Source organism: Pecten maximus, chromosome 15, assembly GCF_902652985.1.
Source record: "Pecten maximus chromosome 15, xPecMax1.1, whole genome shotgun sequence".
In the NCBI taxonomy this organism is placed as follows: Eukaryota; Metazoa; Mollusca; class Bivalvia; order Pectinida; family Pectinidae; genus Pecten; species Pecten maximus.
The window spans coordinates 1,250,111-1,272,969 of NC_047029.1; the positions used below are offsets into that span (position 1 = coordinate 1,250,111).

Sequence of the window (22,859 nt, forward strand, 5' to 3'; positions counted from 1 at the left end):
TTCAAGGATTGACGTCAGTTAAGTTTTAGATTATGTACTTTTTCAAGGATTGGTGTGTTAAGTTATTTATCATGTACTCTTTCAAGAACCATCGTGTCAAGCTTTATATTATGTTTTTGTTCAGAGTTTCGGAGCTGGAAGTACGGTTTACAAGTTGGAGTTAAATTTGAGATCTTATTTGTCTCGTCCTATAGATTTGCAGTTAGAAGTACGGTTTACATGTTGGTGGTATATGTGAGGTTTTAGTGCCCTCATTCTATAAATTGAAATTAGAATTATAGTTAAAGGTCATTCGTTAAACACTTATTGCTGAATTAAGCAACGTAACTTTGATAACATAGGGGGAAATAATTACAACGTACAAAAGTTAGTCCATTAATAAATTATTTTAATGCAAAATGACATAAATATTTGTGTGAATCTGCAGTACAGCAGAGCAAAGTGGTACAAAAAACTGTCGAATACGAAACAAAAGGAAACCAAATACATGTAATGTATATTATTATTATTTAGCTGTACTTTAATCAAATATATACGGTATTATTTGTGACATGTTTTATACTTTTATGAATGTATAGTTTTTTAATGTCAGTTTTGGTAAAGAATTAAGTCTTTTACTAAGTAAATGATTTGTTCTCTCGATTCATATCGGTGTCTTTCCATTTACGATTCCGAATTCGGACACGTTATTTAAATGCCTGGATTCACTACATACACTTTATATACAAATGTTTTTCATTTTAACAAAACTTTAATAGATCGCTACATTTATATGCACTGACATATGCAATACAAGACAATACACAAAGCTCGAGATTACGTTAATGTTTTCTTAAAGCAATGTTTCAGTGAATAAAAGTAAAAAAGTTATATCTATAATATTACTTTTAGAATGATTTCTTTATTCTGCTGTCAGGAATCATATAAAATATAACTTCAAACGTGTCGAGTGAGTTTTTCCAAACGTTTTTTTAATTCAAAATAACGAAGGAAAATGTCCAGCATTAAATTCTCAGGTTATTCCAAAATGCATAGTGAAAAATAAAACATTTAATTTCTCACTTACATTTGTAATTAATCTAAGTTTGCTTTGTTTAGTCGACCATTATTTGCAAAACAACATGAGCACAAGGGAAATCCCCATACTGTTCCTGATATATATTATATAAGTTTGTCTCACATTCAATATCTCTGGTGGAATTTTTTTCTGTGTCCTACCCTTTCACTCATAATACTTTGATTATTACTAATTACATGCACCACAATGTACAAGTGTAGAAAAGAAAGGCGAGTCTGAGCTTCAGAAACAAGTTCATACTAAGCACTTACATGACCATATGATAGAAGTTATATACAACGACCAATATGTTTTCTTTAATGTCATAAAGGTTGTGTTAGATATCATATTTACATTACCAACATGACGAAAATGTTCCAGAACACATGCATAACCTATATTTTATTACCAAAGATGTAAAACTGTGAAGTATTTCTGCGTAATCTATATTGTTCTTTTTTCGGTTTTGCCACATTTTCACGATATATGCATTTTTCCTTAAACTATTATAAGACTAGTTTCTTATGTATAATTTTATACGGTATTTCCTTGTGCGTTTTATAATACCAACGAAAATTGCAAAAGGTAAATACCCTTAAAAATAACAATATGTTCAGTACGTAAACATACAAAAAAAATGTATTCATTTCATTTTCGTACTTAGATACATGTTGGTATGTTTATATTTACTAAAATGGACACTATCCAAATATCCCACACACCGATAAGCCGAATGATTATTTAAATGTTAATTCGCCATCATAAGAATACATATATATATAATTTCTAAGCTTAATTGTTGGGACACACATTTAAAACATGCAATTCCGCTGCTATTATCAGATATATCGAAAGGTAGACTGAATTCAACAATGCACAGAAAATTATTTTTATAAAACTTAAATTATGTTTTGAAGACAATTACAAAAATAGATATCGACACATACTGAACGGTTCAATTTTAAATATTATTGTCCAACAAATGTTCATATCATCATCGAACAGCTACAGTATAGTAACAATATAATCACATTGTCCAACAACGTTCATATCATCACCGAACAGCTACAGTATAGCAACAATATAATAACATTGTCCAAAGTTTCACACTACACGAGATCGCAAGCATGACTGACATACATATATCTCCACAATTAACATTCCAGGAACACGCTTCTAAATAGATTAAATATAACATCCATTCATCTCTGCCGAAGTACGTTGTACTCATACGTTAATAATACGAAAGTATCTTTTTCTCTTTTAGGCTTTTCATTTTACCTAATTAAAAACAGGAACTATTGTAACGGAAACACTTTCTGTTATAACTCCCTCAGCACAGCCATATATCATTCCTCCATGTTTACATCCATATAAAAAGACACCTACCAAAGCCGATAACAAGGCATCGGCCTATTTCTTGTTAAACAAAACGGATGCTAGTAAAAGTTGTTGAAATCCCTTCATCGGGTTTGGAGTTGTTCTTGGTTTCGCTGTGCTAGCTAGGGCTGACTGTCGCCGACTCATTTCACCTAGAAACGACATTTTGGGAGTAGTTGGTGCAGCTGTTCCCCAGGGTCCAGCAGCACTCCCCCTGGGAGGTATTGTTACTTGATAAAAGTTGTCAAGTGCAGGAGATCCCCATAGTCCCCCTGTAGATCCCCACTGCCCATTAGTTGCAGCAGGAGCTGCTGTCGTTGTGGGCGGTGCCTGTGTCCACGTCCGCTGAGTCGTAGACGGTTGTGTCCATCCATATGGACTTGTAACCTCAGCTTTGAATGACGTGTCAATTGCTTGGACTGACGGAGGCATTTGGTACGTTTCCTGAGTGCCAAGATAAGTTGGTATTTCCTTTGCCTTCATGGTATTAGTGAGGTCCTTTGCAGCATTAATGATAGCATTTTTAATAGCGGCTTCCATACTTTTTGAAATCATAGGTTCCTTTTTAGTGCTTGCAGCGGAGAACGAAGCAGACGACACACTGTTCGAAGAGGTTGCATTGGCAGCTGCCGCTTTTTTCATTTTTTCCAGCATTTTTAACATTGTTTGAGCAACACTTTGTTCACTTGCTTGATTTGAATTTGTTGAACCCCCGCTTGAAGAACCTGTATTTGATGAACCAGTATTTGATGAGGCTATATTTGATGAACCAGTATTTGATGAAGCTATATTTGATGAACCAGTATTTGAAGCAAACCCAGAATTAGCATTGTTCATGGTCATATAGCCAGATGTCGAATCAGTTCCTGTGTTACTTTGCTGTCCTTGACCAAATGAATTGCCCGTATTCCAATTAGACTGTGCATTCATATTGTTGTTCTGTCCGCCCCACGATCCGGCAGAGTTGTAGCCATTGGCTTGCATTTGATTTCCGCTTGCATCGTAGTTTCCGGTCGGTGTACCCTGGTTATTGTAAGTAGTATCAGACGTGTATGTTGGGTTGTTGTAGGCTTGCTGTTGTGCTGGCACTGCCGGAGTATTGTAATTATATGTTCCCTGAGTGTTATAACTAGATGCATAGCTTGGCGGAGCTGGTGTGTTGTAGTTTGTTCCACTTCCGGTTCCTGTGGCCCCGTTATAATAATTATAACCTTGCTGGCCGTAAGCGTTTGCCGCTGTTCCACTCCCCTGTCCTTGGTTGTATCCAGCACCACCCGTTTGAGAATAATAATTGTTTTGATTTTGAGCAGTAGCAGCACTAGGGTAAGGACTAGGTTGCACCGCCGCATTCCTAGCCTGTGTGTCAAAGGCCGAGTTTGGATTATAATTATTGTTTTGATATCCTGATCCGGAATAACCAGTCGAAGGCTGGCTAATACCGCCGGCAGTACTAGCTGAATCTTGAGACTGTTGATAACCCCAGGCATTGTTACCTTTGTTTTTATTATTCCATCGACCCCGTTTTCCTTTCCTGCGTTGTTGACCGCCATTTGCACGGCGGTTAAACGCTTGATTTTGACGTCCACGGGGTCGTTGCTTATTTTGCCAATTTGCCTGGTTACCTGCCGTTCTTGTCCTTGATCCAGTGTTGCCCTGGTTGTTAGCCCCCTGAGGCCGTTTAAGGGTCTGCTGATTCCCCCTGGGGATATACCCTCTTCTTCTCTTAGCACCTTGTCCGTTGCGCCTACGAGATTTCATACGAAGTTCGTTGGCTGGTCGCATTTCTATCCATTTCCCGGACCGTCGATATGATGGCGGCGGAGATGCACTTGGTTTTACAATTGATAATTGATCAATCAAAGCTGACTGTCCTCTTGGTTTTAAGCCCTGATTGTAGTAGGGCTCAGAATAACCTCCTCTACGTTTGTCGTATTGTGGCGCGTATGGATCTGAATACGGGCCACGTGCGCCCGAACCATATGGCGCTTGACTCGGATGTGGGGCCTGCGTTGGATAAGGCGCATGGCTGGAGTGACGTCCGTAGGGGTCATAGGTTGCACCATATGCGCCATACGGGTCATTGTGTGTATTGTAATATGGGTCATAATGATACTGCCCATAATGGTCGTAGTAACCGCCATGGGGCGGGCCATGGGGCGGGACATGCGGCGGGCCATGGCCATACGCATGCGTAGTAGGCTTTTTAGTGGTAGTAGTAGTCGTAGCTTCCGTTGTGGTTGTCGACACCGGACCCTCAATTTCCGGCGCTTCGTACTCGACTGGTACTGTGGTAGTAGTTGGTTTGGGTGTAGTCGTAGTAGTTGGGCGACCTGGATATACAGGTGGAGCAAGATGGTAAGGATAAACCGATCCCACCCATCCTAAGATGAAGCCAACAGCAAGGAATTTCATAACTGTAGCTCTGAAATAATAGGAAAATACATTATTACATTATAGCAGGCTATGTAACAAATGTAATATAATTCAGAAGCCTTTTTGTTTTTATTTCATCATACATTTAATAATTTCACATGGTCGCTCGAAAATAAAATTTTGATATTGATTTTAATATAAGATTAAAACTAGTTACATAGCCGATTGTTGTGTAATAGATTTTCAAACAATACGGTTTTTATTCCAAACTGATTTTCAACAGCAATTTACCTGTTTACGAGGATTGCGTGTTTGTTTGTTGCTTATTACATCACAGCAATATTTCACATGATAGATCACACGACAGGTCACATGACAGACCACATGACAAATTACATGACGATGAGGATCATAACTTTAAAGCAAGCCTTGCACGGTGATGATAAAGACACACCAACAGGACAGAGCATTATGTTAATACCGTTCAACCGATATAATCACAGGTTTAATATCTTATATACCGTTCAACCGATATAATCACAGGTTTAATATCTTATATACCGTTCAACCGATATAATCACAGTTCTAATATCTTATATACCGTTCAACCAATATAATCACAGGTTTAATATCTTATATACCGTTCAACCGATATAATCACAGGTTTAATATCTTATATACCGTTCAACCGATATAATCACAGGTTTAATATCTTATATACCGTTCAACCAATATAATCACAGGTTTAATATCTTATATACCGTTCAACCAATATAATCACAGTTCTAATATCTTATATACCGTTCAACCGATATAATCACAGTTCTAATATCTTATATACCGTTCAACCGATATAATCACAGGTTTAATATCTTATATACCGTTCAACCGATATAATCACAGTTCTAATATCTTATATACCGTTCAACCGATATAATCACAGTTCTAATATCTTATATACCGTTCAACCGATATAATCACAGTTCTAATATCTTATATACCGTTCAACCAATATAATCACAGGTTTAATATCTTATATACCGTTCAACCAATATAATCACAGTTCTAATATCTTATATACCGTTCAACCGATATAATCACAGTTCTAATATCTTATATACCGTTCAACCGATATAATCACAGGTTTAATATCTTATATACCGTTCAACCGATATAATCACAGTTCTAATATCTTATATACCGTTCAACCGATATAATCACAGTTCTAATATCTTATATACCGTTCAACCGATATAATCACAGTTCTAATATCTTATATACCGTTCAACCAATATAATCACAGGTTTAATATCTTATATACCGTTCAACCAATATAATCACAGTTCTAATATCTTATATACCGTTCAACCGATATAATCACAGTTCTAATATCTTATATACCGTTCAACCGATATAATCACAGGTTTAATATCTTATATACCGTTCAACCGATATAATCACAGATTTAATATCTTATATACCGTTCAACCGATATAATCACAGTTCTAATATCTTATATACCGTTCAACCGATATAATCACAGTTCTAATATCTTATATACCGTTCAACCGATATAATCACAGGTTTAATATCTTATATACCGGTTTCGGTAATTAAAAAACAACAACAATTCATAACCACTGTAGCTGTGAAAACGTTAAATCATAAGTACAAATACCCGAGACAGCAGTAAGATACTGTTGGTGTTTACGTAAATATATAATATTTACCAATGTTGGGTTTGTAGTCACAGCAAAAACTACGGGGATTATAATTAACTAACTAAAACCTAATCTAAATCATGTAGACTTATATACGACTACTGTAACAGGCTTTTTTAAATATATAAAATCACTAGATGGATAGAATTGGATTATTTTGTTTAATGTCCTATTAACAGCCAATGCTAGATAGATCACGAAAACGGGGAATTCAGTCAAATTAATAACTTGGATTGCGACTGGGCTCGACCCAGTATTATAATTCATGCCTATCGGCCTATTTATTTTCTTTTTAACCCCGAATTTTGTGCATCATAGATCCAAAGTATTAATAAGAATTTGTTTTGTTTGTTATAGAATTCAAGTAAAAACAGATAAACAGGACGAAAAATCCGGACTTCACAAGTGTGTCACTTCACCATTGCATATTAATGCTTGTTTTTTGTAAAAATTAAACGAAAACATGTTTATAAAACTACTTATTTCATTCAATTAACTAGACCTCATGCTGTAACTTCTGAACTCGGTAAGATAAAACTGTCTAATGGAACATACATATCCTGGTTTACGGATGAAGTTTTGGGTTAATCACAAAGAACTGGGGCAAATGTTAACTACAAACTCATTCATATCACTAGAACGTATATAACGTGACTTTCTTTAGCGATTAAAACGATTACGGCATCACTGACGAGTCCTAGAATAACCTATGATTTTCCTACCATCACTAACAGGTCCTAGAATGACGAAACAGCTGTATGGTGTCACTAACATCGCTGACGAGTCCTAGAAGGACAAAACAGCAGTATGATGTCACTAACATCACTGACGAGTCCTAGAAGGACAAAACAGCAGTATGATGTCACTAACATCACTGACGAGTCCTAGAAGGACAAAACAGCAGTATGATGTCACTAACATTACTGACGAGTCCTAGAAGGACAAAACAGCAGTATGATGTCACTAACATCACTGACGAGTCCTAGAAGGACAAAACAGCAGTATGATGTCACTAACATCACTGACGAGTCCTAGAATGACAAAACAGCTGTATGGTGTCACTAACATCGCTGACGAGTCCTAGAAGGACAAAACAGCAGTATGGTGTCACTAACATCGCTGACGAGTCCTAGAAGGACAAAACAGCAGTATGATGTCACTAACATCACTGACGAGTCCTAGAAGGACAAAACAGCAGTATGATGTCACTAACATCACTGACGAGTCCTAGAATGACAAAACAGCAGTATGATGTCACTAACATTACTGACGAGTCCTAGAAGGACAAAACAGCAGTATGATGTCACTAACATCGCTGACGAGTCCTAGAATGACAAAACAGCAGTATGATGTCACTAACATCGCTGACGAGTCCTAGAAGGACAAAACAGCTGTATGATGTCACTAACATCACTGACGAGTCCTAGAATGACAAAACAGCAGTATGATGTCACTAACATTACTGACGAGTCCTAGAAGGACAAAACAGCTGTATGATGTCACTAAAATCACTGACGAGTCCTAGAATGACAAAACAGCAGTATGATGTCACTAACATCGCTGACGAGTCCTAGAAGGATAAAACAGCTGTATGATGTCACTAACATTACTGACGAGTCCTAGAAGGACAAAACAGCTGTATGAGGTCCCTAACTCTACTGACGAGTCCTAGAAGGATAAAACAGCTGTATGATGTCCCTAACTCTACTGACGAGTCCTAGAAGGATAAAACAGCAGTATGATGTCACTAACATCACTGACGAGTCCTAGAATGACAAAACAGCAGTATGATGTCACTAACATCGCTGACGAGTCCTAGAAGGATAAAACAGCTGTATGATGTCACTTACATCACTGACGAGTCCTAGAATGACAAAACAGCAGTATGATGTCACTAACATCGCTGACGAGTCCTAGAATGACAAAACAGCAGTATGATGTCACTAACATCGCTGACGAGTCCTAGAAGGACAAAACAGCAGTATGATGTCACTAACATCACTGACGAGTCCTAGAATGACAAAACAGCTGTATGATGTCACTAACATCGCTGACGAGTCCTAGAATGTCAAAACAGCAGTATGATGTCACTAACATTACTGACGAGTCCTAGAATGACAAAACAGCAGTATGATGTCACTAACATTACTGACGAGTCCTAGAAGGACAAAACAGCTGTATGATGTCACTAACATCACTGACGAGTCCTAGAATGACAAAACAGCAGTATGATGTCACTAACATCGCTGACGGGTACTAGAATGACAAAACAGCAGTATGATGTCACTAACATTACTGACGAGTCCTAGAAGGACAAAACAGCAGTATGATGTCACTAACATCCCTGATGTGTCCTAGAAGGACAAAACAGCAGTATGATGTCTCTAACATCACTGACGAGTCCTAGAATGACAAAACAGCTGTATGATGTCACTAACATCACTGACGAGTCCTAGAATGACAAAACAGCAGTATGATGTCACTAACATCGCTGACGGGTACTAGAATGACAAAACAGCAGTATGATGTCACTAACATTACTGACGAGTCCTAGAAGGACAAAACAGCTGTATGATGTCACTAACATCGCTGACGAGTCCTAGAAGGACAAAACAGCTGTATGATGTCACTAAAATCACTGACGAGTCCTAGAATGACAAAACAGCTGTATGATGTCTCTAACATCACTGACGAGTCCTAGAATGACAAAACAGCAGTATGATGTCACTAACATCGCTGACGAGTCCTAGAAGGACAAAACAGCAGTATGATGTCACTAACATCACTGACGAGTCCTAGAATGACAAAACAGCAGTATGATGTCACTAACATTACTGACGAGTCCTAGAAGTACGAAACAGCTGTATGATGTCACTAACATTACTGACGAGTCCTAGAAGGACGAAACAGCTGTATGGTGTCACTAACATTACTGACGAGTCCTAGAAGTACGAAACAGCTGTATGATGTCACTAACATCACTGACGAGTCCTAGAATGACAAAACAGCAGTATGATGTCACTAACATTACTGACGAGTCCTAGAATGACAAAACAGCAGTATGATGTCACTAACATCACTGACGAGTCCTAGAAGTACGAAACAGCTGTATGATGTCACTAACATTACTGACGAGTCCTAGAAGTACGAAACAGCTGTATGATGTCACTAACATTACTGACGAGTCCTAGAAGGACGAAACAGCTGTATGGTGTCACTAACATCGCTGACGAGTCCTAGAAGGACGAAACAGCTGTATGGTGTCACTAACATCGCTGACGAGTCCTAGAAGGACAAAACAGCAGTATGATGTCACTAACATCGCTGACGAGTCCTAGAAGGACAAAACAGCAGTATGATGTCACTAACATCGCTGACGAGTCCTAGAAGGACAAAACAGCAGTATGATGTCACTAACATCACTGACGAGTCCTAGAATGACAAAACAGCAGTATGATGTCACTAACATCGCTGACGAGTCCTAGAAGGACAAAACAGCAGTATGATGTCACTAACATCGCTGACGAGTCCTAGAAGGACGAATACAACTATCTTGCAGTTTCACATCTACTTTCAGACTTTACTGTATCGATCACAAGACTCATAATTATATATATCCATTTTTGTACAGGTTTTTGTGTCGGTAGAATTAATGTTCTTTCTAGAAAAAAGGGACATTGTGTCATGACACTGCATTATGTCACTGTATAATGTCACTGTATCATGTCACTATATAATGTCACTGTATAATGTCACTGTATAATGTCACTGTATCATGTCACTGTATCATGTCACTATATAATGTCACTGTATAATGTCACTGTATCATGTCACTGTATAATGTCACTATATAATGTCACTGTATAATGTCACTGTATCATGTCACTGTATCATGTCACTGTATCATGTCATTATATCATGTCACTGTATCATGTCATTGTATCATGTCACTGTATAATGTCACTGTATCATGTCACGGTATAATGTCACGGTATCATGTCACGGTATAATGTCACGGTATCATGTCACTGTATTATGTCACTGTATCATGTCACTGTATCATGTCACTGTATCATGTCACTGTATAATGTCACTGTATCATGTCACTGTATCATGTCACTGTATAATGTCACTGTATAATGTCACTGTATAATGTCACGGTATCATGTCACTGTATAATGTCACTATATAGTGTCACTGTATAATGTCACTGTATCATGTCACTGTATCATGTCACTGTATCATGACACTGTATCATGTCACTGTATCATGTCACTGTATCATGTCACTATATAATGTCACTGTATCATGTCACTGTATAATGTCACGGTATAATGTCACGGTATCATGTCACGGTATCATGTCACTGTATCATGTCACTGTATCATGTCACTGTATAATGTCACGGTATAATGTCACGGTATCATGTCACTGTATCATGTCACTGTATAATGCCAATGTACATGTACAATGTATCATATCACTGTATAATCACACTGTTTCGCCCTTCTAGGACTCGTTTCTATACCAAGGGCGTGATTTATCTAAAAAGAAATAAAAGGTTATTTGTAATATCCCATACAAAATTTTATTTCTAGGGTTTTACAAAAGACGCACAGGATATTTAAACCTTACAAAACAACTGACAGTTAGATACTACACGTAGGTATTATCCTAGAATTCCTTCCGGAATTCGGGCGAGTGTTTACTATATGAACTAGAGCGTCGCACACTAATTTTAATAGGTACACAAGCGGAGGAATTAATTTTGTTGTCACCTCAGGAATAAAGATTACACGTCAGTGATAATGGTGTCGTCCAAGGCTCACCTTCTCACGTGTAAGTAGTCATTAAGGAGAAGCTCATTATCTGGGCTTTATGAAATGATAATGTGTAATGGAATATATGAATATTATATTTGCTGTGAAGGTTTATTGTAATGGATTGTACAAAAAACATACAACATCACTCTTCAAAGCTGATTTAGAGTGCCAAATTGGATTATTGTGCCTCATAAGCAGTTTCTTCCTTCTAGGACTCGTCACGGGTGCTAAGAGCGTATAGTAGATGACTCAAAACAGACCATCAAAATATGAAAATGGATGGGAGGTACAGAGAAAACATAATCTCAAATTCATAATATTCAAAACTGGATTACAAAAGAACGTTTATTGCATGTTTATATTCTGTACCGTGTAATTATTCAATTAAATTAAAACATGACAAGGAGAATATACATATCATGTTTATAAATAAACAGCAATAGTGATCATCACAGTCGCCAGTTTGCTTCGTACACGTCACGTATACTATATAAACTGAGCCTGATCAACCAATAGATACCCATGTCTGTAATACTGATCAACCAATAGATGCCAATGTCTGTAATACTGATCAACCAATAGATACCAATGTCTGTAATACCTATCAACCAATAGATGCCAATGTCTGTAATACTGATCAACCAATAGATACCAATGTCTGTAATACCTATCAACCAATAGATACCAATGTCTGTAATACTGATCAACCAATAGATGCCAATGTCTGTAATATTGATCAACCAATAGATACCAATGTCTGTAATACTGATCAACCAATAGATACCAATGTCTGTAATACTGATCAACCAATAGATGTCCATGTCTGTAATACTGATCAACCAATATATACCCATGTCTGTAATACTGATCAACCAATAGATGCCAATGTCTGTAATACTGATCAACCAATAGATGCCAATGTCTGTAATACTGATCAACCAATAGATGCCAATGTCTGTATTATGTTTCATGTGAGAGGTTACAATAGTACAACTTAATGATCATCCTTGTAACGTCCTTCTTTCACTCGCTGTAATGTCATAATGACGAAAAGTTAGGGTCGTTAATAAACTGAAGCTGCTGGTTCTATAAATGTTCATTATAGTGTATACAAAATCAGCTTCATATGCTACGTCTGTACTATATAGTTAATTATAACGCTACACAAACGATTATATTCAAAGATTTGTTTAGCCGTTGGTATTAATGGACAATTAAACAATAATCTTAACACTGGAGAAAACTTGGTGAAAAGTAGCGGGGAAGATGTCATTTTAAGCGAATACATCCTTAATTGAAAGATTGTGTCTAAAGTCAAAGGAAAAATATTTGGATACTTTTCAAGAATAAATCATGGTTTCAAGGGACAAATTTGACTAGAAAGTACATGGCTAGCGTGGTCGCTGTCTTGGAGATATTGATAAGATGTAGATCAACTCTCCTATGTCAAAGCATATCAGTGTAGTAGTAAAATCGTATGTGTCATTTTCACAAGCATACAGCAGTGAAACTTTGAGGAATAAAAAAGATCTTTGTATCAACACTTTCTTGCGCTCAGTAATACTATTAGAAAGTAAACCCTTACTAGCAGTGTGTATTTCATTATAATTCCCGTGAGAAAACCATCATGGACGAACACCAGATACTTAAATCGGACAAAGAATCATGAAAACGGAAATAGACACCAATAGTTACACATGGAAACGTGACACAATGTCGGACCGGCCACTATCTCTGACCATCCTCCTAAATCATTCTATTTGTGTAAGTCAGTGAATATGACTGTACAGCGACCTACAGTCATATTATTATTAACATTTATCGTTCTTAGCTTTTTACGAAGGTCACATTTACAAGTGACAGCATACTGTGTTTCCAAAATCTATTTTTCGATATGACACCTTGTGACATGAAATGGATAAAGAACTTTAGGAATAAACGTAAATCTGTGGTAGTCACGTTTGTTGTTTGATATATGACATACAATACCTACTGTTTACATAACCTGTACAACATCCTACGAGACAAACGTGGGCTGCAGCACACAGAAATATAACTTCTCAAACCATAAAAGAAATTTACAGCACAACATTGTCCTCGTGTGAACCATTACAACAATGAATACTACAATAGATTACAGTAGAGTGATTAGCCTGGACACGACTCAGGAACATGTGTGAGCTATATTTACTGCATAGACTTTCATTCCTAATGGTATTTATTGTTCCCTGTGTCCGAGAAAAAAAACTATTGATACTCTTGCGTGCAAGAATTTTATACGAATAATGTGTAACTATGAAACCATATTTGACATTTTTTGTTTTTAAATTGCACTAGGCTGTCTATTAGGTTTAAAAGATTTCCCAACATACATGTATTTCTACATGATTATTATTAGCCTATACCTTTAAACTTATTTTTCAAAATCCAACATTCAATAGGCAAGAGAAATGTTGCCCTTACACGATGTTTTAATATCTAATTAGTGTAAAGCATGGCTATTCTGGTCACGACTGATACAACACTTTCAGTTTTGAAAAAGGTGCGCGAATGTTGATATTCCACTTTTTTATCATGACATCATAGCGTTTTGCATTTAAAACCCCAAAATGGTTTTCAGAACGTCTATTCCAGCGAGACGTTATAAGAAGTATACAGAATTATACTTTCCTAATATCTGCGATCAGTGAGAACAGTTATTGCTGTGTGTTCTGTCAATTATGACACATTGACGTGATCGATATACATACAGGACATCATACCACTGCCATCGTTACACTGATCGTTAATAGTTACGGCTGTCAAGTGTGTCCCCCGTATACACTTAACGAGGTCATCCGGATCTTTATGTCAGGGTTGGTTCTGATACTAGATGATCGTCCATTATGGTTACGTGTAATACCCATCAATGTACATATACTCGTATAATATACACATATACATAGTCATGATAGTAAGGTCATATGAATATCGACAAGTACACCTGGTCGACGTCAGTAAAAGTAGAAAAAATCCAGAGAGATTCCGTATATAACTACACACCTTTAACATTACAAAAAAACTACCCCTGAGAAACTCTTAGCTTTTGTTACTCGAGAGAAGTATGGTCATACGTAATAATGTCATGTAGAAGTAAAATCAGATGTCCTGGATTCCTGTCAGAGGTTTAACAAAATCCAAAATCGAAATCAAATCCGACAAAACATTATAAATACCCAAAAATGCCCAGAAATAGTATCCAAAAACATCAAGAAATAATCCCAAACAATGTTCGGAAATAATACCCATTGATGTTTGAAATAATACCCAATAATATCTGGAAATAATGACCAATAATATCCGTAAAACCCATTGATAGCTCGAAATGATAAACAACAAACTCAATCCAATAATTCTTATCAATCTCTTTGTGGTGTCATACAGGAAAGGTCCCAATGTCTCAAATGTTACTGAACTATCTGTAAATTACACATTTTTATGTTTATTTAATCTGGTCCATTATTCCTACATGTATGACTAACTGTAGTTAATCTTACACTACACCACTATAAACTATGATAAAATGAGGTCGAGGAGAACCGAATGATTCGAATCTCGATTTATAAATAAAACCCAATCGAGATAAAAATAGAGTAAATGTTGATCACTGTGTGTAAAAAAAAAGGTCAACGAAACCATTAATTATGCCAAATTGACATTGTCTTGATAGTCACGTGAATTCCTTCGATGAGGTCATTTGACATGCGCACATGATGACTGTCAGCAAATGTATAGGAGCTTCTATTTTTATCTCACGTATTTCTTTTTTTAATGCTTGTATTGCAACATATGAAAACATATCATTATGATGATATTTATCGTGTTTTAAACTTTGAAAGTGCATTATGTAAAATCAATATACACACTCAAAACTATGCTCCTCACATATTTTTGAAAATAAAATGTGAGTTTAAAAGAACGCGAAAAGGAATTATAGGATTACTTGTTAGTAGTTTAAGAGTTAGGACTAGGCTGACATTCCAGAGAAATATTGGAAAAAAAAAACTCAGCTTAGCATGATATTGTTAAGACATATCTGTTCGAGGGTCTTATTGTTATTTTTTTTTTTTTTTTTTATCTAAAACATTTTGAGGACACTTGACTTCACTGGAAGATTCTACGAAGGCCACTAAACTGTTCGTCTCAAATGTTAAACACTTTAACTTATTCGTGGATCGAGATTATCAAGGAAATCACCGAACAAAAAATCCATCACAAAAAATACGATTACACAGTATGTGAATATAATGCTGAAAACGAGACTACATATTTGAAAAAGACATTTGTTACGTCAAAACCATATAACATAACATCACAAGGTAACAAGTAAGTGTAAGCATTGCTTTTGTTCTATATTAAATGCCTAAATATTAAATATCCTGTTAGAAATTAAGTAAGGTATTTTATAACAGAAGTTTTATTATTATATGCTTAGAAACAGCAATGTTATATAAATAACAATATCGTTATTGCCGTAGACAACTTAACACCTGTACCATAATTCTTACAGGTGCGACAGATTTATATCCGTGTTACTTAAACACCTTTTCCCGGACATTAAAATAATAACTATAATATTTCATTAGAAAATATTTACAATGCACTATGCCGTTTAAACATTTTTACGAACAAACACTGATGATTAAAATGCATTTATGTTGTTAATAAGTACATAACAGATATTCGGCTTGGTTTTTTTTTCTACAAATATGATAAAGTAACCTAACAAAAACATATTATTCAGACATCCGAAAAAGAAGTAATTATCTTACAAATCAATATAGAATTACAAGTTTTGTTATCGTGAATATAATCACAGGAACAATAAAGTGGCTTACCTTCACCAGAAAAACGTCATTCCACTGGTAATCGTGTCTGGTATGATATTACATGGTCAGTAAGCATTCCGTTCGTACACCAGGTAAGTCAAGCGTGCAGTCTACCTACAACCAAACGGGTTACGTAAGGATACGACAGTGTAAGTACCTGTTATACATTGTACGAAGTTATAACGTGATGTCCATATCATGTGACGAGTGTTCATAATACATTACAGCCTTCTGAAGTAACTGTATCATAAAAACAATGTATTACATTAATTTATTAAAGATCATATACTATTACGAGTATTTCTTATAAATTTCAACCCTGTATACAGTGTATATAACTACACATGTATATTACAAAATACATTGTATTACATATAGTTATCAAAGTTCATATGATGTTACGAGTATTTCTAATAAATGTAGCCCTGTGTATATAACTATATCACAAAATGCATTGTATTACATTAATTTATGAAAGTTATATTATGTTACCAGTATTTCTTATAGATTTCAGCCCTGTGGATATAGCTGTATCACAAAATACATTGTATTTAATATATCTAGTAAAGTCATATAATGCTACCCGTGTTTCTAATAAAGTTGAGCCCTGTGTATATATAATTGTATCACAAAATACATTGTATTACAAATGTACATTTCCTCCCATTTTCATATAATGTTACAAGTATTATATATACTGCTTCTGTATGATACAATAAAGAATACAATGTCCATACCGTATAATGTTATCAATTAAGACGTGCTCTTTGTGTTACATAGAGAACTCATGTTACAATAAAACTATCCCAAAATGTTAAAATATTATCATATACAGTGTCAAAAGAACATGTAATAACGCATGCACTATTTTCTATTATTGTCATAAAATAGTATAATTACAAAAACATACAGAGTCCAAATATGTGAAAATACTTAAGAAAGTAAGGTAAATTTCCTAGAAGATTCTCTTATACAATAAATATGTTCTGCGACATATTTTTGAAATTAGCAGATTTTGTTGTTTCGAGCTTACCGTATTACTCAGTGTATAGTAAACCAAATCAATATAGAATTAATCAAGTCAAATTATCAACGAATTTAAATAAAGAATATTCGGTATATTATACAACCAAAATTAGAAAATTATCAAAATTAAAAATTCGTATAAAAATCCATACCTTACCTCAGATATTCAGTAAACAGGAGATCTTTGTACACTACTTGTATTTCCTATGTGTTGGTCATCTTTAGGTGTTACTAGACCTTTTTCCCTATAGGCGGTGTCATATTTTACATTGTCTTTGTGTTCGGGCCGTTTTGTATACCAAACATTGGTTCATCTAGAGCAACGTGTTCCCCGTTTTAAAGTATACTTAAAAGGTGTTCACAAATACTGTTTCTATTACTTTCATAAATGTCCATTTATAGATTTCGTTACATGAGATCTTTTAACTACTTGTATCATTAGGGTTGGTCATAGTTTTAGGGCCCTGACCTATAGTCGTGTAAAGGTTTACCTCCTATTCATTTTAATTACGGAATTCCTTACAATCGCAAAATTTCTTGAAGAACCTGGTCTCAGACGTTCTATCTACAAGTGGTTCTACTATAACTTTGTTGTTTTACTTCCCGTTTCGTGGTTGTCCCTCCTTAGAGTTGGTCACATAGACGCTGTGTAATAGACTTTGTATTGTCTACCAAAGAGTTTCTACAGAACGTTGTCTCCCTGATAGACTTTGTCTACTTCGCTTTGTCTACTATAGACGTGTGTCTACTATAGACGTGTGTGCTACTATAGACGTGTGTCTACTATAGACGTGTGTCTACTATAGACGTTTGTCTACTATAGACGTGTGTCTACTATAGACGTGTGTCTACTATAGACGTGTGTCTACTATAGACGTGTGTCTACTATAGACGTGTGTCTACTATAGACGTGTGTCTACTATAGACGTGTGTCTACTATAGACGTGTGTCTACTATAGATGTGTGTCTACTATAGACGTGTGTCTACTATAGACGTGTGTACGTGTGTCTACTATAGACGTTTGTCTACTATAGACGTGTGTCTACTATAGACGTGTGTCTACTATAGACGTGTGTCTACTATAGACGGTTTGTCTACTATAGACGTGTGTCTACTATAGACGTGTGTCTACTATAGACGTGTTGTCTACTATAGACGTGTGTCTACTATAGACGTGTGTCTACTATAGACGTGTGTCTACTATAGACGTGTGTACGTGTGTCTACTATAGACGTGTGTCTACTATAGACGTTTGTCTACTATAGACGTGTGTCTACTATAGACGTGTGTCTACTATAGACGTGTGTACGTGTGTCTACTATAGAACTTTGTGTACGTGTGTCTACTATAGACGTGTGTCTACTATAGACGTTTGTCTACTATAGACGTGTGTCTACTATAGACGTGTGTCTACTATAGAGGTTTGTCAACTATAGACGTTTGTCTACTATAGAGGTTTGTCTACTATAGAGGTTTGTCTACTATAGACGTTTGTCTACTATAGACGTTTGTCTACTATAGACGTGTGTCTACTATAGAGGTTCGTCTACTATAGATTTGTCTACTATAGACGTGTGTCTACTATAGACGTGTGTCTACTATAGACGTGTGTCTACTATAGACGTTTGTCTACTATAGACGTTTGTCTACTATAGACGTGTGTCTACTATAGACGTGTGTCTACTATAGACGTTTGTCTACTATAGACGTGTGTCTACTATAGACGTTTGTCTACTATAGACGTGTGTCTACTATAGACGTGTGTCTACTATAGACGTGTGTCTACTATAGACGTGTGTCTACTATAGACATGTGTGTCTACTATAGACGTGTGTCTACTATAGAGGTTTGTCTACTATAGACGTGTGTCTACTATAGACGTGTGTCTACTATAGAGGTTTGTCTAGTACGATAAAGTGTCTATTGTCTTTTACAATTATGTCGAGTAACTTAGATATTCTATAACAGGGAGTCAATGTCTATCTACAGTGGAGTGTAAAATATATCAAATAACCTACAGTGGAGTGTGAATAATATAAAAATAAACTACAGCAAAGTGTTGACTACCCTAAATAACCTAAAGTAGAGTTTTAATTAACCAAAATAATCCACAGTAGAGTTTCGATTATTTTCAATATTCTAAAGTAGAGTGTCCATTATCTAATATAACCTACAGTAGAGTGTCCATTATTTTATATAACCTAGAGTAGAGTGTCCATTATCTTATATAACCTACAGTAGACTGTCCATTATCTTATATAACCTACAGTAGAGTGTCCATTATCTGATATAACCTACAGTAGAATGTCCATTATCTTATATAACCTATAGTAGAGTGTCCAGTATCTTATATAACCTACAGTAGAATGTCCATTATCTTATATAACCTACAGTAGAATGTCCATTATCTTATATAACCTATAGTAGTGTCCAGTATCTTATATAACCTACAGTAGAGTGTCCATTATCTTATATAGCCTACAGTAGAGTGTCCATTATCTTATATAACTTACAGTAGAGTGTCCATTATCTTATATAACCTACAGTAGAGTGTCCATTATCTTATAAACCTAAAGTAGAGTGTCCATTATCTTATATAACCTACAGTAGAGTGTCCATTGTCTGATATAACCTACAGTAGAGTGTCCATTATGTTATATAACCTACAGTAGAGTGTCCATTATCTTATATAACCTACAGTAGAGTGTCCATTATCTGATATAACCTATAGTAGAGTGTCCATTATCTTATATAACCTATAGTAGAGTGTCCATTATCTGATATAACCTACAGTAGAGTGTCCATTATCTTATATAACCTATAGTAGAGTGTCCATTATATTATATAACCTACAGTAGAGTGTCCATTATCTTATATAACATACAGTAGAGTGTCCATTATCTTATATAACCTACAGTAGAGTGTCCATTATCTTATATAACCTACAGTAAAGTGTCCATTATCTGATATAACCTACAGTAGAGTGTCCATTATCTTATATAACCTACAGTAGAGTGTCCATTATCTTATATAACCTACAGTAGAGTATCCATTATCTAATATAACCTAGAGTAGAGTGTCCATTATCTGATATAACCTACAGTAAAGTGTCCATTATCTTATATAACCTACAGTAGAGTGTCCATTATCTTATATAACCTACAGTAGAGTGTCCATTATCTTATATAACCTACAGTAGAGTGTCCATTATCTGATATAACCTACAGTAGAGTGTCCATTATCTGATATAACCTACAGTAGAGTGTCCATTATCTGATATAACCTACAGTAGAATGTCCACTATCTTATATAACCTACAGTAGAGTGTCCATTATATTATATAACCTACAGTAGAGTGTCCATTATCTTATATAACGTACAGAAGAGTGTCCATTATCTGATATAACCTACAATAAAGTGTCCATTATCTTATATAACCTACAGTAAAGTGTCCATTATCCTATATAACCTACAATAAAGTGTCCACTATCTTATATAACCTACAGTAGTGTGTCCATTATCTTATATAACCTACAGTAGAGTGTCCATTATCTGATATAACCTACAGTAGAGTGTCAATTATCTTATCTAACCTACAGTAGAGTGTCCATTATCTTATATAACCTACAGTAGAGTGTCCATTATCTTATATAACCTACAGTAGAGTGTCCATTATCTTATATAACCTACAGTAGAGTGTCCGTTATCTTATATAACCTACAGTAGAGTGTCCATTATCTTATATAACCTACAGTAGAGTGTCCATTATCTTATATAACCTACAGTAGAATGTCCATTATCTTATATAACCTACAGTAGAGTTTCCATTATCTTATATAACCTACAGTTAAGTGTCCATTATCTTATATAACCTACAGTAGAGTGTTCATTATCTTATATAACCTACAGTTAAGTGTCCATTATCTGATATAACCTACAGTAGAGTGTCCATTATCTTATATAACCTACAGTTAAGTGTCCATTATCTGATATAACCTACAGTAGAGTGTCCATTATCTTATATAACCTACAGTTAAGTGTCCATTATCTGATATAACCTACAGTAGAGTGTCCATTATCTTATATAACCTACAGTAGAGTGTTCATTATCTTATATAACCTACAGCAGAGTGTCCATTGTCTTATATAACCTACAGTAGAGTGTCCATTGTCTTATATAACCTACAGTAAAGTGTTCATTATCTGATATAACCTACAGTAGAGTGTCCATTATCTGATATAACCTACAGTAGAATGTCCACTATCTTATATAACCTACAGTAGTGTGTCCATTATCTTTTATGACCTACAGTAGAGTGTCTATTATCTGATATAACCTACAGTAGAGTGTCCATTATATTATATAACCTACAGTAGAGTGTCCATTATCTTATATAACCTACAGTTAAGTGTCCATTATCTGATATAACCTACAGTAGAGTGTCCATTATCTTATATAACCTACAGTAGAGTGTCCATTATCTTATATAACCTACAGCAGAGTGTCCATTGTCTTATATAACCTACAGTAGAGTGTCCATTGTCTTATATAACCTACAGTAAAGTGTTCATTATCTGATATAACCTACAGTAGAATGTCCACTATCTTATATAACCTACAGTAGAGTGTCCATTATATTATATAACCTACAGTAGAGTGTCCATTATCTTATATAACATACAGAAGAGTGTCCATTATCTGATATAACCTACAATAAAGTGTCCATTATCTTATATAACCTACAGTTAAGTGTCCATTATCTGATATAACCTACAGTAGAGTGTCCATTATATTATATAACCTACAGTAAAGTGTCCATTATCTTATATAACCTACAGTTAAGTGTCCATTATCTGATATAACCTACAGTAGAGTGTCCATTATCTTATATAACCTACAGTAGAGTGTCCATTATCTTATATAACCTACAGCAGAGTGTCCATTGTCTTATATAACCTACAGTAGAGTGTCCATTGTCTTATATAACCTACAGTAAAGTGTTCATTATCTGATATAACCTACAGTAGAATGTCCACTATCTTATATAACCTACAGTAAAGTGTCCATTATCTTATATAACCTACAGTAGAGTGTCCATTATCTTATATAACATACAGAAGAGTGTCCATTATCTGATATAACCTACAATAAAGTGTCCATTATCTTATATAACCTACAGTAAAGTGTCCATTATCTTATATAACCTACAGTAGAGTGTCCATTATATTATATAACCTACAGTAAAGTGTCCATTATCTTATATAACCTACAGTAAAGTGTCCATTATCTTATATAACCTACAGTAGAGTGTCCATTATCTTATATAACCTACAGTAAAGTGTCCATTATCTTATATAACCTACAGTAGAGTGTCCTTTATCTTATATAACCTACAGTAAAGTGTCCATTATCTGATATAACCTACAGTAGAGTGTCCATTATCTTATATAATCTACAGTAAAGTGTCCATTATCTGATATAACCTACAGTAGAGTGTCCATTATCTTATATAACCTACAGTTAAGTGTCCATTATCTGATATAACCTACAGTAGAGTGTCCATTATCTTATATAACCTACAGTTAAGTGTCCATTATCTTATATAACCT

At 35.3% G+C, this 22,859-nt stretch overlaps 1 protein-coding gene across 3 annotated transcripts in view; it reads right to left on the bottom strand.

Moving 5' to 3' along the window:
• Positions 1-370: 370 nt before the first annotated feature.
• Positions 371-22,859, bottom strand: part of LOC117343780 (mucin-19-like) — a 31,838-nt gene continuing 9,349 nt past the window's right edge. Inside the window, exons 1-3 of one of the 3 annotated variants that reach the window (XM_033906276.1) lie at positions 17,406-17,479; positions 16,232-16,336; positions 371-4,859 (exon numbers count right to left, since the gene is read on the bottom strand). In XM_033906276.1, coding sequence (XP_033762167.1) covers positions 2,471-4,849 — 2,379 coding nt within the window. In that variant the 5' untranslated portion in view covers positions 4,850-4,859; positions 16,232-16,336; positions 17,406-17,479 and the 3' untranslated portion in view covers positions 371-2,470. Of the gene's footprint in view, positions 4,860-16,231; positions 16,337-17,400; positions 17,480-22,859 lie in introns of those variants that run through there. The other 2 variants (XM_033906278.1, XM_033906277.1) reach the window with 2 other exon arrangements.